We start from the raw sequence: 17,377 nt of genomic DNA, 5'->3' as shown, positions 1-17,377 counted from the left end.
TGAGATCCTCAAGATCCTCAAAAATGAGATCCTCGAGAGCCTCAAATATTTGAGATCCTGGAAAATTTGAGACCCTTGAGACCCTCAAAAATGGGGTCCTTGAGTTCCCCAAAAACTTGAGTCCTTGAGTTCCTCAAAAACTTGAGTCCTTGATTTCCTCAAAGATTTGAGAACCTCGAGATCCACAAATACCTGAGATCCTCAAAAATTTGAGATCCTTGAGCTCCTCAAAGACCTGAGAACCTCGAGATCCTCAAAAATGAGATCGAGATCTTCAAACACTCGAGATCCTCAAACGAGATCCCCGAGCTCCTCAAAGACCTGAGAACCTCGAGACCCTCAAAAATGAGATCGAGATCTTCAAACACTCGAGATCCTCAAACGAGATCCCCGAGTTCCTCAAAGACCTGAGAACCTCGAGACCCTCAAAAATGAGATCGAGATCCCCAAACACTTGTGGTCCTCAAAAACTTGAGATCCTTGTGTTCCTCAAAGATCCGAGAACCTCAAGACCCTCAAAAATGAGATCCTCAAGCACTTGAGATCCTCAAATACTTGAGATCCTCGAGATGTGAGATGGGAAGAGGCCTTGCCGGGTGGTTACGTCAGGTTCCGGCTAACCAGGGCTTCCTCCGCACCCACCGCCGTCTGCCGACGGGTGCTGGCGGACCTCAGAGGACGCGCGGAAACCGCCCCGTACCCCCTTTGCTCATCACGCAACGCTACTTGGCTCAAGCCGTAGACTCAACCGCCGTCCCCGACTCCCGCTCACCGGTCGAGTAGGGATCGGGCTTATGGTGCCGCGGCGACGGGTGATGCTGAATGACCTGCTGCGGTTTGGCCGGCTGCGGCGGCGGGGGCGGCGGGGGCGGTTGCGGGGGCGGATGTTGCTGCGGCGGCGGTTGGGGTTGGGGGATGTGGGATGGGAAGGGCATGGGTTGCATGTGCATGGGCCGCGGCGGCGGCTGGTGCTGCAGCTGCTGCACCGCGGGGTGAGCCGGCGGCTGCAGGGGCGGCTGCGGTTGCGACTGGACCTTCACTGAAGGGAGAAGAGGAGTCTGCGGCTGCACTTTTTGCAGCTGCTGAAGGTAGAGCTGCATCTGGCTGGTGCTCAGAGGCAGGTTGTGGTGCGGCGGAGGAGGTTCTTCGTCCTCCAGCAGGACCTGGGGAGGTTGGGGCAGAGGCGGTTGAGGAAGCATGGGTTGCTGGCTGATGGCCGGCGAGACGGCCGGTGGACGCGAAGGCTTCGGGGGGAGCGCCGCGGCTCGGTTACTGGGTCTCGAGGGCTGCTGAGGCAGAGCGTTGTGCAAAGCTGGGGAGAAAGGGAAGGAGAACGGTGGCAGCGCGGACACCAAGAGCGGAGAACCTCCCCTCGCCCACCCCACCGCTCCTCCTCTTCCTCCATCCCCGCTCATGCCACCCACCGCCCTCCTCTTCCTCCCACGGGTGAGGACGGAGCGGGGACGTTGGGGTTGTCCCGAGAAGCCACCACGCTCACCTGGAGGAGACACCACGGCATGCTGGTTGAGGTGGGGAGGAGTGCTGTGCTCGGGCGGTTGGGGGAGATGGGGCGGCATCTCCGGTTGAGGAAGATGCATGATGGGTTGGGTGAAATGCGTCATGGTGTCGAACATATTCCCCGGCAGCGGGTGCTCCAGGACGGGGACTTGCGCGGGGACGAAAGGCGGAGGAGAAGACTTCATCGGCGGAGGAGCTTGTTGAGGGACAGGCGGGGGCGGGGGCGGCGGCGGGGGCTGCTGGGGCGGTAACGGCTGCGGCGGTAAGGGCTGCGGCGGCGGAGGGGGCGGAGGGGGCTGCTGCGGTTGCGGCGGCGGCGGCGGAGGCTGCGGCGGCGGCGGTTGCTGCTGCACCGGTTGATGGTGGTGATGGTGATGCTAAAGGAGAGGAGGAACAAAATAACCAAACCACCGTGAGTTACCTAAAGACATTCTCCGTTACGGAAAACACCTTCCCCGTCACCAAAATGTGGCCCCCCGGGTCACCCAAAACACTTTTTCGGTCACCAAAACACCTTTTCCATCACCGAAACACCCTCCTGGTGACCAAAATGCCTTCCCGGTCAATGAAGAGCCCTTCCAGTCACCGAAACGTCTTCCTGGTGACCAAAACGCCTTCCCGGTCAATGAAGAGCCCTTCCGGTCACCGAAACGTCTTCCTGGTGACCAAAATGCCTTCCCGGTCAATGAAGAGCCCTCCCGGTCACCAAAACGTCTTCCTGGTGACCAAAATGCCTTCCCGGTCAATGAAGAGCCCTTCCAGTCACCGAAACATCTTCCTGGTGACCAAAACGCTTTCCCCATCACCAAAACGCCCCTCCTGGTCACCAAAACCCCTTTTCAGTCACCGAAAGGCCTTCCCGGGTACCGAAACACCTCCCCCGTCACCAAAAGGCCCTCTCGCCCACCAAAACCCCTCTTCCCGGTGTCCCTTTTTAACCAAATTCCCCCCTCCAAAATTCGTGCTTCAGGAAAGCTTCCGAGGAAACCCAAAGCCTTTTTGGCCACGCAAAGGGAGGGGGCGGACCCCAACCGCCGCCGGCGACTGGTCGGGCCGCCGTTCCCGAACTTCCCCCCCGCGATCCAATCCCAACGCGTGGGAGATGAGAAAGAGGCTCCGTCTCCTACCTTTTTTTGCTCTCGCCCCGAATGCCCTTTTTTCTTCAATTTCGGTGCCATTTCTGCCAAAAAAAAAAAAAAAGAAAAGAAAAGAAAAGAAAAGAAAAGAAAAGAAAAGAAGAGAAAAGAAAAAAAAGGAAAGGGGCAACAGAGCAAACGTTAGTACCCCAACGGTGCCGCTCTACCCCCCCCCGCCCCCCGTTAAGAACTCAACGGCACCGATTCAGGACCAACGATGGCAAAGGAGAAGGTTTTAGGCACGGATTGAAGGTGGATTACCCTACGGACCCCTCGCCCGGAATTTGGGGGGGGGGGTTTCACCGCCATTCCGTCACGACCCCATAGCAAAAAGGAGAGAAGAAAACGAAGGCGAAGACTCCCCCCTCCCCTCCCCCGGCGTCTTCGCGGTGGAGAAAGACCCAACGAGCCAAGAAAAACCATCGCTCAACCAGACTCAGCTATTCCAGGAATGCCGCCTCGCTCCGAGGGGGGAGATAAGGAGCGAGAAACTTGGCAGGAGGAATAATAATAGGAAAAAAAAAAAGAGAAAGATATCAAATATCCCGGCTACGCAAACAGCCCTTTTCCATCCCCCTCTTCCTCCTAAATCCGTGGAGGTTTCGGGTTTGCCGGCTTCCCGCGAGACGGTCTCTCACGCCTCCTTCCCCCTCCGGAGATATTTTTAAAGCAACGTCATCGAAAACAACTGGTTTGAGTTGGGGTCCGGGGCGCCGATTTCCCAGGATTTCCTCCAGCAAACCGTGCCAAGAAACCGAGAAAGAACAAAAATACATCGTTCCGGACCGTTCCTCCGACCCCCGAAAAATCCCTCGGCGGTGGGATTTTTTGCCTTTATTTGGCGCGGTGTTTGGACGTGCCCGGCAAAACCCAACGGAGGAAAAAAAAACCCTCACGGCGACGATTTGGGGTGGGGTGGGGAGAAAAGCTCTCTGTCCCCGGGGTGAATCTCCCGAAGAAGATTTTCCCTTAAATCCCTCCAGAAATGAAATTATTACGTTTGCTCCTTCATCTTTTGCTTTTTTAAATTTTTTTTTTAATTATAAGACGGCACCGGTGAGCGGTATCAGCACCGGACGTCTGGTGATGGGCTGTGCCAGTCCAGAGGTGCCGTTTTGCAGATTTTAAGGCTGAAGTAGGTAAAAAAATAGGTTTTGGGGGGAAAAATACCAACCGAAAAATAACTGGGAAGGGGAGAAAGGAAAATCTCAGCACTGGGCACTCAGCTCCTATTAATCCGCCTGAAAATGTTTGGTTTTAAAGATAGGAAAGTTTTGGGTTCAAGGCGGAAAAGGCTTTTTGAGCCCGTGGTTGATGATTCCTGAAGTTTACAGCCCGGATCCGGTGGATCCATGGATAATGGGAAGAGCGGGAGAGGGGAAGAGGAAGGCTGCAGAAGACGACGGCATCTGGCGACGCGGTGAAGGGCGCGGTGGGGATTAAAATGCCGCCGGGGCACCGAGGGGTTGGGAAGAGGAGAGGTGGGATTCCTGGGAGCATCATAATGCTGGGATTGGGTGGTCATGGATTTGGCTGGGTGTCCATAGATCTTGGCTAGGTGTCCATGGATCTGGTTGGGTGTCCATGGATCTGGTCAGGTGGCCATGGATCCAGTCGGGTGGCCATGGACCTTCTTGGGTGTCCATGGCTCCGGTCGGGTGGCCATGGCTCCAGTTGGGTGGCCATGGCTCCGGTCGGGTGTCCATGGCTCCAGTCGGGTGGCCATGGATCCAGTCGGGTGTCCATGGCTCCAGTTGGGTGTCCATGGCTCCGGTCGGGTGTCCATGGCTCCGGTCGGGTGTCCATGGCTCCGGTCGGGTGTCCATGGATCCGGTCGGGTGTCCATGGCTCCGGTCGGGTGTCCATGGCTCCGGTTGGGTGTCCATGGCTCCGGTTGGCTGTCCATGGATCCGGTTGGCTGTCCATGGATCCGGTCGGGTGTCCATGGCTCCGGTTGGGTGTCCATGGCTCCGGTCGGGTGTCCATGGCTCCGGTTGGCTGTCCATGGATCCGGTTGGGTGTCCATGGCTCCGGTCGGGTGTCCATGGCTCTGGTCGGGTGTCCATGGATCCGGTCGGGTGTCCATGGCTCTGGTTGGGTGTCCATGGTTCCGGTTGGGTGTCCATGGCTCCAGTTGGGTGTCCATGGCTCCGGTCGGGTGTCCATGGCTCCGGTCGCGTGTCCATGGATCTGGTTGGGTTTCTGTGGATCTGGTTGGGCATCTGTGGATCTGGCTGGGTGTCCGTGGAGCTGGCTGGGTCTCCATGGATCCAGTGGGGTCTCCGTGGATCCGGCTGAGCATCCCTGGTTCTGGATGGATGGCCGTGGCTTCGGATGGGTTTCTGCAGCTCCAGATGAGTGTCCACTGCTCAAGAAGGGCACCTGTGGATCTGGATGGGCATCCACAGCTCCAGATGGGCACCCATGGATGATGCAGAAGGGCACCCATGGCTCCAGATGGGCATCCACGGCTCCAGAAGGGTGCCCATGGCTCCCGATGGGCGCCCGTGGCTCCAGATGGGCATCCATGGATCCATAAGGATGCCGGGAGTAGACCCACCTTCCAGAAAGACCAAGATCTGATGTCCTCTTCCATCAAGAGGGAAAGCGCTCTGCAGGGCTTCACCGCTCATCACGGTGATGCCGGAGAACATGCCGGGACACGAAGCGGAGAGAAGTTTCTCTGGCAAATGCTCCCTATGGATAAGACACATCCGGGCACAGCTACGGGGGAGCAGAGGTGGATGCAGAAACCCCCCAGTTTCTCGTCCCATTTAATCAGGAGAAAAGCGCTCACGGGATGGTAAAAAAACCCCAAATTTGGGAGAAATCCACGGAGCGCAGGTGTCGGGTGGGAAGAGAGGAGAAAAGCTGCGGACTAAGATAGGATCAGAAGGGATTAAGCATCGGTGCCCAAAAAAATCCGCGCGATACGGCTGAGCGCATCCCTGCTCCGATTTTGGGTGGGAAGAGGAGCTGCTACGGCTCAACCGCGACCATCAGCTGCTCCAAAACCCACTTCTTCTCTGGCTGAGCACATCCCTGCTCCGATTTTGGGTGGGAAGAGGAGCTGCTACGGCTCAACCGCGACCATCAGCTGTTCCAAAACCCACTTCTTCTCTGGCGTTGCTCCTTTGGTGAGTCGCGCTCTTCTCCATCCATCCTCTGACATGCCACGGCCCGGTGGTTCTCCCAGGGAAGCTTTTTTGGTGTCGGCTTTGCCATTGTTCGTGGTATGAGCCAAATATCGCCACAACGAACCAAGGCAAGACTTTGGAGCAGGATGGGTAAATCCCACCACTTGGAATCACCTCATCAACCACAACCATGGCTGAAAGCATCCGCCGGTCAAAGGACGCTTTGGATAACCCTTCACCAAGAAGACGAAGCCAACAGAGATCAGGAGTGGCAAAACCACGACAGTCCCAAGAAGTCACCCGGTGGCACCAGTGATTTCAGAGACGCAACGAGCCTGGTTAACCCAACCAAAGGATGAACTTTCTTCACCGTTGAAGAAGGTTCTTCGTTGAAGAGGGTTACAGTTGGCATCGTGTCATTTGGCATCTCCCCAGGGAGCAAGGGATATCAAGAAGAAGCCTCGTCCCATCTCCGACCCCCACAGCATTTCACGCTGGCCAGATATGTCTTCACCAAGAAGACGAAGGCAACCAAGACCATGAGCAGCACGGCCATGATCCAGGGGGATCACCTGATGACTTCGGAGATGCCAACTCCAACGAAGGATGAAGATTCTTCACCGTCGCAGACGGTTGTTGGGTTCCAGTTGGTGTTGCGTGGTTCAACATGTCTACTGGTGTCTCCCCGGGGAGCAAGAGCACTGAGAAGAAGCCCCGTCCAATCTCCGACCCTGATGGTGTTTCATGCTGGCCAGAGATGTCCCCACCAAGAAGACGAAGCCAACAAAGACCACGAGCGGCAAAGCGGTGATCCAGCGGGATCACCTGGTGGCACTGGTGACTTCGGAGATGCCAACTCCAACGAAGGATGAAGATTCTTCACCGTCGCAGACGGTTGTTGGGTTCCAGTTGGTGTTGCGGGGTTCAACATGTCTACTGGTGTCTCCCCGGGGAGCAAGAGCACCGAGAAGAAGCCCCGTCCAATCTCCGACCCTGACGGTGTTTGACGTTGGCCAGAGATATCTTCACCAAGAAGACGAAGCTGATGAAGACTACGGGCAGCAAAGCCAGAATGGTCCCAGGGGGATCACTTGGTGGCATTGGTGATGCCAACCCCACCGAAGGATGAAGCTTCTTCACTGCTGAAGACAGTTGTTGGGTTCCAGTTGGCGTCGCGTGGTTCAACATCTCCACTGGTGTCTCCCCCAGGGAGGAAGAGCACCGAGAAGAAGCCCCGTCCCATCTCCGACCCCGACGCCATTTCCTCTCCGGATGGTTAAATCTCATCCGCGTGGTTAAAAATCACCGGGATTAAAGAAAAAGGTCATTTCCGCGATGTCATTTCCAGAGGTTTTTAGAGCACAAAGGTTAAACGGGCGCAGGAGGCTCCGCTCCCGCCGGCGCGTTGGCAGCCACGTGTATATATTTTATTTTTCCCCTAAATCCTCATCTTTTTACTCCCACCCAAATTTACCCAGAACTGCAAAAAACACCGACATATAATTCGCTGTCATCGTAATTGCCACATTATTGGCTAAAATTCCGTGATTATCCAAAAAAGTGCTTTTGCTGCAGCAAGCCGCTTTATTGACTTTATTATCGAAAAAGAAAAATATCAAAACTATACATTTTTTCGCCGTTTTTTCTTTTTTCTGGGGAAGGGGGAGGGGGGAGGCGGGGAAGAAGCTGGTGGTTACATGGCTGCAAAATCCCGAAACATGCAGAGAGGGTATAAAAATAAACAGATTTATATAAAGTCTTTGTAGCGGATCGAGGTTAAATGGGGGGGGGGGAGGGGGGGAGGAAAGCTAAATAAAAGCGGTTATGGAAACAGTCCATTCTTAGTTAAATTTATCCCGATTTTCCAAGGCTGGTGCATTCAGGCGAGAAAAAAAAAGAAAAAAAAAAAAAAAAAAAAAAGATCTAAAATTACATGTTTGCTAAAAACGTGCAGTTATACATTCCGATAAAATCATGATCCCACGGAATTCCCCCTGCGTCGCCCGGGAAAAGAATAAACGTCTTTGGGAAAAATATAATAAATGCTAAAAACGACTTGAGGTTTAAAAAAAAAACCCCAAAAAATCAAACGCAAAAAGCAACTTTTTGATAGAATATTGATCATAAATAGAGTTGTTTTGCCATAAAAGGGAATCTCTATCAGGTTTTAGGGCAGCAGAGCCGCGACGGGACCTCCTGATTTTGGCGGTGGATGTGAGTTTTTTAGCGAAAATTATTAATTTTAACTAATTCGGCTCTTGGAGATGGTAGCGATGGCTCAACCCGCCCTACAGACCCCACGAATCTCCCCCAAATTGGGGATGCCGGCGACCGCGGCGCTGCCGGAGGAACGAGCGGGTTGGCTCTTCCTCTCCAAATCCCATGAAATACACCAAAACTTGCCTAATTTGACCCAAAAGCCGCCTGACGGGGGTGTTGGATACAGCCCCCAAGGAAGGGACGCTCAACCCGGAGCCGGCACAGCCGCTCCACCGCGGCCAAGACACCCCGTTTGCCGACGGCGTAACCGCGAGAAGCCGTACGGCGCTCGGGAGCCTCTTGGGCGCGACTCAACCCGGAGCAACGCCGCCGGGAAGAGTTTTTAGGATAAAACTGATGGGATTTGGGTTTTACCCGGCACCGCCAGCAGCGTAAAGCCGCGCAACGCTTTGCTGCCCGCAACCGCCGGCGGCGATCTGGGCTTCTCCTAGGTCAGGATTAAGCGGAGCAGCGGCGGTTCTTGGCGGCAAAGGCGGCAAAAGCGCGTCCAACCCATCTCCCGCCCTCTCCCGCCGAGCGGAATCGGTGGCGGAGGAGACGGAAGACGTAGTCAAGGAGAGACCCCGAGTCCTTCCTACCGGACACCGCCGGCGAGAAACCGAGCCCGGGAACGGGGCGAAAAGGAGCAAATTCTTTCCAAAGGCTTAAAAGAAACTAACTAACTAACTAACTAAATAAATAATTGAAAATTAAAGGTTGGGATAAGTCAATCCCGCCGGAACTCGCCGGGAAACGGAGAGAGGGGTAAAGGTCAGTAAAATAAAGCAGCGCGGGGAGGACGCGGGGCTGTCTCGGGGGCTGGGACCCAGTTTCGGCAGCACCCAGGGCTACGGGTACCCGCGGGTTCCACCCGGGTGCCTGGGGGTGAAATCTGGGTCCAATTGGATCGAATTGGGTCCAAACCCGGAGAACGCTGGATTGAACCCGGGGCCAACTGGATTAAAAGTGGGTAAGGCTGAAATAAACCTGCGTAGCTTTGAATTAAACCCTTCAACCTTTGAATTAAACCTTTTAATCTTTCAATTAAACCCTTCAACCTTTGAATTAAACCCTTTAACCTTTGAATCAAACCCCGGGAATGCTGAATTAAACCCGAATAATGCTGAATTAAATGTGCGGAACTTCGAATTAAACCCTTTCACCGTCAAATTAAACCCTTTTACCATCGAATTAAACCCTTTACCTTCAAATTAAACCCTTTACATTCAAATTAAACCCTTTCACCTTCGAATTAAACCCTTTTACCTTCAAATTAAACCCTTTCACCTTCGAATTAAACCCTTTCACCTTCGAATTAAACCCTTTTACATTCGAATTAAACCCTTTTACCTTCAAATTAAACCCTTTTACATTCGAATTAAACCCTTTACCTTCAAATTAAACCCTTTTACCTTCAAATTAAACCCTTTCACCTTCGAATTAAACCCTTTTACCTTCAAATTAAACTGTTTACCTTCGAATTAAACCATTTACCTTCGAATTAAACCCTTTTACCTTCGAATTAAACCCTTTCGCCTCTGAATTAAACACTTTCACCTTCAAATTAAACCCTTTTACCTTCAAGTTAAACCCTTTCGCCTCTGAATTAAACCCTTTATCTTTGAATTAAACCCTTTCACCTTCGAATTAAACCATTTACCTTCGAATTAAACCCTTTCGCCTCTGAAATAAACGCTTTCACCTCTGAATTAAACCCTTTATCTTCGAATTAAACCCTTTACCTCCAAATTAAACCCTTTCACCTTCAAATTAAACCCTTTTACCATCGAATTAAACCTTTTACCTTCGAATTAAACCCTTTACCTTTGAATTAAACCCTTTTACCTTCAAATTAAACCCTTTCACCTCTGAATTAAACACTTTCACCTTCGAAGTAAACCCTTTTACCTTCGAATTAAACCCTTTTACCTTCAAGTTAAACCCTTTCACCTCTGAATTAAACCCTTTACTTTCGAATTAAACCCTTTTACCTTCGAATTAAACCCTTTACCTCCGAATTAAACCCTTTACCTTCAAATCAAACTCTTTTACATTCAAATTAAACCCTTTCACTTTCAAATTAAACCCTTTTACCGTCGAATTAAACCCTTTTACCTTCAATTAAACCTTTTACCTTCGAATTAAACCCTTTTACCTTCGAATTAAACCCTTTTACCGTCGAATTAAACCCTTTTACCTTCGGATTAAACCTTTTACCTTCAAATTAAACCCTTTCACCTTCGAAGTAAACCCTTTTACCTTCGAATTAAACCCTTTCGCCTCTGAATTAAACGCTTTCACCTTTGAATTAAACCCTTTACCTTCGAATTAAACCCTTTATCTTCAAATTAAACCCTTTTACCTTCGAATTAAACCCTTTTACCGTCAAATTAAACCCTTCTACCTTCTGATTAAACCTTTTAACTTCGAATTAAACCCTTCACCTTCGAATTAAACCCTTTTACCTTCAAATTAAACCCTTTCGCCTCTGAATTAAACCTGAGTAACTTTGAATCAACCCCGGGGAACGCCGAATTAACCCCTTTTACCTTGGGATGAACCCCGGGCAGCTTTGGATTCAACCCGGCTATCCGGGGACTAACGCCCGGCACGCGCGGATGAAACCTTTAAATGAAACCCAAGCGCCCGCAAAGTAAACCCGGGGAACTCGGAATTAAATCCGGGGAACTCAGAATGAGCGCCGGGTCCCCGCAAATTAAAGCCGGGAACGCGGATTAAAACGGGATATTTTTGAATTAAACCCAAGCAACTGCGAATTCAACCCGGGAACCTGCGGATTCCAGGTGCCTGGGGATTAAAGCCGGGAATTTGTGAATTAAACCCGGGAAATTGTGAATTAAAGCCGGGAATTTGTGAATTAAACTCGGGTATTTGTGAATGAAATCTGGGAATTTGTGAATTAAACTCAGGTATTTGTGAATTAAAGCTGGGAATTTGTGAATTAAACTCGGGTATTTGTGAATGAAATCTGGGAATTTGTGAATTAAACTCAGGTATTTGTGAATTAAAGCTGGGAATTTGTGAATTAAACTTGGGTATTTGTGAATTAAAGCTGGGAATTTGTGAATTAAATTCGGGAATCTGTGAATTAAATCTGGGAATTTGTGAATTAAAGCCGGGAATTTGTGAATTAAACCCAGGATTTTGTGAATTAAAACTGGGTATTTTTGAATTAAAGCCGGGTGTTTTTGAATTAAAGCCAGGAATCTGTGAATTAAATCTGGGTATTTGTGAATGAAATCTGGGAATTTGTGAATTAAACTCGGGTATTTGTGAATTAAAGCTGGGAATTTGTGAATTAAACTCAGGAATCTGTGAATTTAACCCAGGAATTTGTGAATTAAACTCAGGTATTTGTGAATGAATTCTGGGAATTTGTGAATTAAACTCGGGAATCTGAATTAAACCCAGGAATCTGTGAATTAAATCCAGGAATTCGTGAAATAAACCCAGGAATTCGTGAATTAAACTCAGGTATTTGTGAATTAAAGCTGGGAATTCGTGAATTAAACTCGGGTATTTGTGAATTAAATCTGGGAATTTGTGAATTAAACTCAGGAAATTGTGAATTAAACCCAGGATTTTGTGAATTAAAACTGGGTTTTTGTGAAATACAGCCGGGAATTTCTGAATTAAACCCAGGAATTTGTGAATCAAACCCAGGAATTTTTGAATTAAAGCCAGGAATTTGTGAATTAAAGCCAGGTATTTTTGAGTAAAAGTGGGAATTTGTGAATTAAACCCAGGAATTTGTGAATTAAACCCAGGAATTTGTGAATTAAAACTGGGAATTTGTGAAATAAACCCAGGAATTTGTGAATTAAATCTGAGAATTTGTGATTTAAACCCGGGGATTTGTGAATTAAACCTAAGAATTTGCGAATGAAAGCTGGGAATTTGTGAATTAAAAGCCGGGGATTCGTGAATTAAACTCAGGGATTTGTGAATGAAAGCCGGGGATTTGTGAATTAAAGCCGGGAATCTGGGTTTTAAAGCTGGGAATCTGGGATTTAAAGCTGGGAATCTGGGATTTAAAGCCGGGAATCTGGGATTTAAAGCCGGCTACACGCCAATTCTGGGTACCTGCCAATTCAAACTCGCCTGTCTGCCAATTAAAGCCAGGTACTTGCCAATTAAACCCAAATCTTTTCAAATCTTAAGCCCGGGCACCTGCCGACTCCCGCCAACTCGGAATTCAACCCGGGGGGGGCTTTGGAATGAAAAAAAACCTCCGAGGTACCCGCTAATGAAATCCTTGCGATTCCAAGCCGAAGGAAACCCGAGGGATCTTCCGCCTCGGCGACGGCGTTACCGCCTCTCCTCCTAACGACACAGCCCCGTAACTCGTTAGCAGAAGCACTTAAAGAAAGTGAAAGCAGCTCCGCGACCTCCACACCTCCCCCCCCCCACCCCCCAAACCTCGGTTTTTTTTTTCCGCTCAAACCCCAACGTTTAATCCTTCGTTAAAGGCAATCGCGCCGCCGCGGCCTCCGGCGAGCGGCAAAACCCTTTGCCTTCGCCCAACCGCACAAAAACGCCCGGAAAAACGTCATTTTCCTGCGGGGAATTTCAGAAGAAAAGGCAAAAATCAGCGCCCACGACCTACCGGAGGCTCAGGCTTCAACTGCTCAAGTCTTAATCGCTATTAATAATTAGCGCAGCCGCATTCCTTCCCCTGACCGGGTCTTTTGGGGGGTCCCGGGAAGCCTTTCCCAAAATATTTGCGGGGAGAAAAGAACCTTTGGGGGACAAAATAAGCCCCGCGCAGCCGAGCGGTGCGGAGGAAGAGGCGGAAACGCCCGTTTTGCCGGTAAATAACCCCAAATTTGGTGCCTACCAAAAAATAAATAAAAAATCAAGCCAGGTTTGAAGCCCAAACGCCGATGCTCCGCACCGTCCGCCAGCACCAAAACTCCTACACCGAGGCGTTGCCAGGATGGAGTTCTGGGGCGGGAGGTGAAGGGGGAGGGAGGTCGTTTGCATCCGCTAATCGCTAATTACAACGAGTTAAACCGGAATAACCCTCTCGAGCGGCACCGCGGGTTTCTCAAGAGCTCAAAGCAAAGGCTCAGTCCCATCTCCAACGCTACAAAACAGGTTATTATAACAATAATAATATTATTATTAACATCATTATGATAATTATCATCATTATTACCATTGTTATTAATCCCCCCCCCTCCGCCTTTGAAACTATTTGCAGAGTTTCGGCAGATCTGCGGCAAATTCCTCCCGATTTAAGAAAATACCCGGCTTAAATCGCCAGCCACGACGGAGGGAGGGAGACGTCGCACGGGTTCAAGAGGGTAAAATAAAAATAAATTCGGATTTTCGAAGCTCCGGAGCGCAGAAAAAAAGCCACGCAAGCGCAAAAATCGAGGGGGGGGAAGGGGGGGGGAAATAATAATAATCCGCGTTATCGACGTTCGGCTGATTTTACAATCGCAAATATCTATCGTGCGGAATAACCCCACCGGAGAGCGGCTCGGTGGGGGAAGGAAAGGCTCGTTAATAGGGGACAACCATCGTTAAGGTGCCGGAGCTTATTCGAAATTGCAAGGCGAATTTTGAAGCTTACCGGGGAATTTCCCACAATTCCCCCTTTCGCTCCCGCCCCGGAAAAACAAACAAAACAAACAAACAAACGAACAACAACAAAAAAACCCCCCAACAAATATTTCACAACAGCAAAACGAACCGCGGGAAATCAACATCATCGGGAAACACTGGGCGTCAAAAATACATCTTAAAAGGTCTTAAAAGGTCTTTTTAAAGGCTTTAGAAGGTCTTAAATTACTTACAGCACCTTAAAAGGCGTTTTAAAAGGTCTTAAATTACTTACAGCACCTTAAAAGGCGTTTTAAAAGGTCTTAAAACATCTTAAATCGACTTAAAGCACCTTAAAAGGTCTTACAATGTCTTAAAGTGTCCTAAAAGGTTTTAAAACAACTGGAAGCATCTTAAAAGGTCTTTCAAAATGTCTTAAAAGTCACTTAAAGCACCTTAAAAGGTCTTTAAACGACTTAAAACGTCTTTTGCAAGGCTTTAAAATGCCTTGAAGTGTCTTAAAAGCGCCTTAAAAAGGTCTTAAAAGACCTTAACGCGACGTAAAGCATCTTAAAAGGTCTTTAAACGTCTTATAAAGTCTTACAACGGTCTTACAACTTCTTAAAAGGACTTTTTAAAGGTTTAAAACATCTTAAAGTCACTTAAAGCACCTTCAAAGGTCTTCTAAAAGGCCATAAAACGTTTCAGTGACTTAAAAGCACCTTAAAAGGCCCTTCAAAAATTGTTAAAAGTCTCCTAAAAGGTCTTTTATCCCCACGGTGAAGGGGTTTTCCTGGTCTATTTTATCAGAAAAGGGAGGAAAAAACGATTTAGGAGAGCAAAACCCCCCCCCGAAGGATTGGAAATTAATTAATTAAGGGCTGAATGCTCTTAATTAACCTCCTCCCCAAAGGGACACGGGACGGATTCACCCGCCGAGGGCGGTACCTCCGGCGCAGACCGAGGGTGGCCGTGCCGGAGCCGCCCGGATAACGTCGGTCTACGTTGGCCAACGGGGATGGCCAACATCAGAGAGACAGCGAATTTGGGGAAAAACAACCAAAAAAAAAAAAAAAAAAAAGAGGATAAAAGCCTTTAAAAACTCAACCGCAAGAACAACCGGCGCTCCCCCGCGTTCCCCCCCCCCGGCCACCGTTTGGGGAGAAACATTCGAAAAAAAAGAGCATCTTCCACTCAAGTAGAAGATTGGGGTGGGGGTTTTTTTGGGTTGTTTTTTTTTTGGCCCGGACGGAGATTTTTACGCTTTTCCAGTTTTTTAGTGAGCGCCACTGGTTGAACCAACGTCCCCAAAATCCCCGCTCTCCCCCCGGCATCCCCCGCCGCCGCGTTCCCGAAGGATCGCCGAGATTATCCCGATAAATCATCACCCGAAATCCAACCCGGCGGAGGAGGATCCCACCGCCCCCTTGAGCATCTCCGCAGGGGGGGGGGGTAGAGGGTACAAAAAAAAAAAAAAAAGAGATTTTGAGAATTTTATACCCCAAATTTGGGATTTGTAGGCGGAAGGGTTTAGCGGGTCGATCTCACCGGACGGGTTACGTCGGGAATCGGGACGGCGGAATTCCGGCTCGGGATTTGGGCTCAGTTGAGCATTGGCCGAAGTTGGGTGTAAGGAGCGTTGTTTTGGTTGGGGGGAAGGCGAAATTTTGGGGAAAATTACTAAGAAATCGGCTAAAAACGCCTCGAAGAGCATAAACCCGAGGGATTTTGCTTTCCCCCGTCAAGCAAAACAACGTAGCACCGAAAAATTGAATTTGCCGATCCTTTACGGTGAAGAAACACACACACACCACCCCCCCCCCCGCACACCCGGATTTTCTTCAAAATACAACAAAGTACGGAAAAAACGGTCAACAACCGGATGTCGCCCACCCCAACGCCTCCCTAAACCGCGGAGGATCGTCGGGAAGCGCTGTCGGCACAGCTCAAAAAGCCCAATTTTATTTATTCGGGGAGGGGGTGGGGAGGTGTTTTCTACTTTTTTGGGGGGGGGGGGCATTTCAGCTCTTTTCGTCGGCGCTCTTCGCCCTCCGCGCCCAACGCAGCCAAGAAAAAGAAACTCAAATTGTGGGGAAATTTCCCCCCCCCTCTCCCCCCACCCCCGTCGGAGATGTTTAAATCTTACCGTTGACTTCAAAGTTGGGGGGGGGGGGGGGGGGGGGGGGGGAAACCCAAGCGGAGTTGGCAGCGAGGAGGGAAAAAACCAAACAAAAAAAAAAAAAACAAAAACAAAAAAAACCCAAAAAACAAACAAACAAAAAAAACACAAAAAAACAAAAAAAAAAACAAAAAAAAAACCAAAAAAAAAACCAAAACCCCCCAAAAAACCAAAAAACAAAACAAACAAACAAACAAAAAAAACAACAAAACAAAAAAAAAACAAAAAAAACAAAAAAAAACAAAAAAAAAACCAAAAAACCAAAAAAAAACCCCAAAAAAACCCCAAAAAACAAAACAAAACAAAAAACAAAAAAAAAAAACAAACAAAAAAAAACAAAACAAAAAACAAAAAACAACAAATAAAAAAAACAAAAAACAAAAAAAAACAAAAAAAAACAAAAACCCCCCAAAAAACCAAAAAAAACCCCAAGAAACCCCAAAAAAACAAAAAACAAAAAAAAACCCAAACAAACAAAAACAAAAAAAAAACCAAAAAACCCAAAAAAAAACCAAACCCCCCCCAAAAAAAAAACACAAAAAACAAAAAAAAAAACCAAAAAAAAAACCCAAAAAAAACCAAAAAAAACCCAAAAAAACCCCCCAAAAAACCCCAAAAAAACCCCAAAAAACCCCCAAAACCCCCCCAAACCCCACCCCACCCCCCAAAGCAGCCCGATTTAAGCGACGACACCGATTTTCCTCCCCTCCCCCAGAGCGGGACCGCGCCCAAAGGACACACCCTAAATTCGGAAACGCCCCATTTCAGCCCGAACGCCGGCGGTGGGAGGGGGGGGGCGCAAAGAGTTACGGCGGCGCCGACGGCGAAACCAAAAAAAATAAACCCCCCAAACCCCCCCCCCTCCCCCCCCCCCCAACCAACCCATCGAAAGGGGTTACGAAAGGGCCAAAGGGCCATTTCAAATCGGGTGTAAAAAGCGCAATTTGCCGTCGCAGCCCCAAAAAAAGGCATTTCCAAAGGGGGGAGGGAATTTTAGGGCCTCTCTTTCGCCGGACGGAAAAAGGGTTTCCCGGAGGTAAAAAAAGCCCTTTTCCTGCGCCGTCACGAGCGGGGGGGGGGGGGGAGGGGGGGGGTGGTTTACGCACCTCCTTTGGGGGGAAAAAAATATATTTGGGGGGGGCGTTATTTTTGTGGTTTGGGGTTTTTTGTTGTTGTTGTTTTTGGTTTTCGGTTTTTTTTTTGTTGTTGTTTTTGGTTTGGGGGTTTTTTTTTGTTGTTGTTTTTGGTTTTCGTTTTTTTTTTGTTGTTGGTTTTGGTTTGGGGTTTTTTTGCCCCCCCCCCCCCCCCCAAAAATCATCGATTCAGACGGTTACGCGGATTTGACCTCCCGCCCCAAATCAACGCGGAGAAATCTCCGGAAGGGGATGGAAAAAACTAAAAATAAAAAAATAAAAAAAATTAAGATTCAAACCCCCCCCCCCCCGACGGAGAGCGTCGAAATGGGGCGGTGTTTTTGGGTGGGATTTTTTGGGGGTTTTTTTTGGGTTTCTTTTTTTTTTTTTGGGGGGGGGGTGTTTCTAGATTTAAAAAAAAAAAAAAAAAAAAAAGATTCAACCCCC

General features: G+C 49.1%; 1 protein-coding gene across 5 annotated transcripts in view; it reads right to left on the bottom strand.

The window, feature by feature from the left end:
• The window catches only part of BRD4 (bromodomain containing 4), a 105,933-nt gene that overhangs the window by 12,268 nt on the left and 76,288 nt on the right, over positions 1-17,377 (bottom strand). For 4 of the 5 annotated variants that reach the window (XR_014270129.1, XM_082496639.1, XM_082496640.1 and 1 more), the window contains exons 14-16: positions 2,646-2,698; positions 1,499-1,895; positions 773-1,312 (exon numbers count right to left, since the gene is read on the bottom strand). The exons of the other annotated variant lie outside the window; for it this stretch is intronic. Coding sequence is in view for 3 of the 4 variants with exons in the window: in XM_082496639.1 (XP_082352765.1) it covers positions 773-1,312; positions 1,499-1,895; positions 2,646-2,698 (990 nt within the window). In the remaining variant the exon portion in view is untranslated. The remainder of the gene's footprint in view (positions 1-772; positions 1,313-1,498; positions 1,896-2,645; positions 2,699-17,377) is intronic. 5 annotated transcript variants of the gene reach the window in all.

The sequence above is a fragment of the Vanellus vanellus genome (genome assembly GCF_965231255.1).
Source record: "Vanellus vanellus genome assembly, chromosome: 30".
Lineage (NCBI taxonomy): Eukaryota > Metazoa > Chordata > Aves > Charadriiformes > Charadriidae > Vanellus > Vanellus vanellus.
Note: the sequence above shows the minus strand (reverse complement) of the source record. Positions and strands in the feature narration are given on the sequence as shown.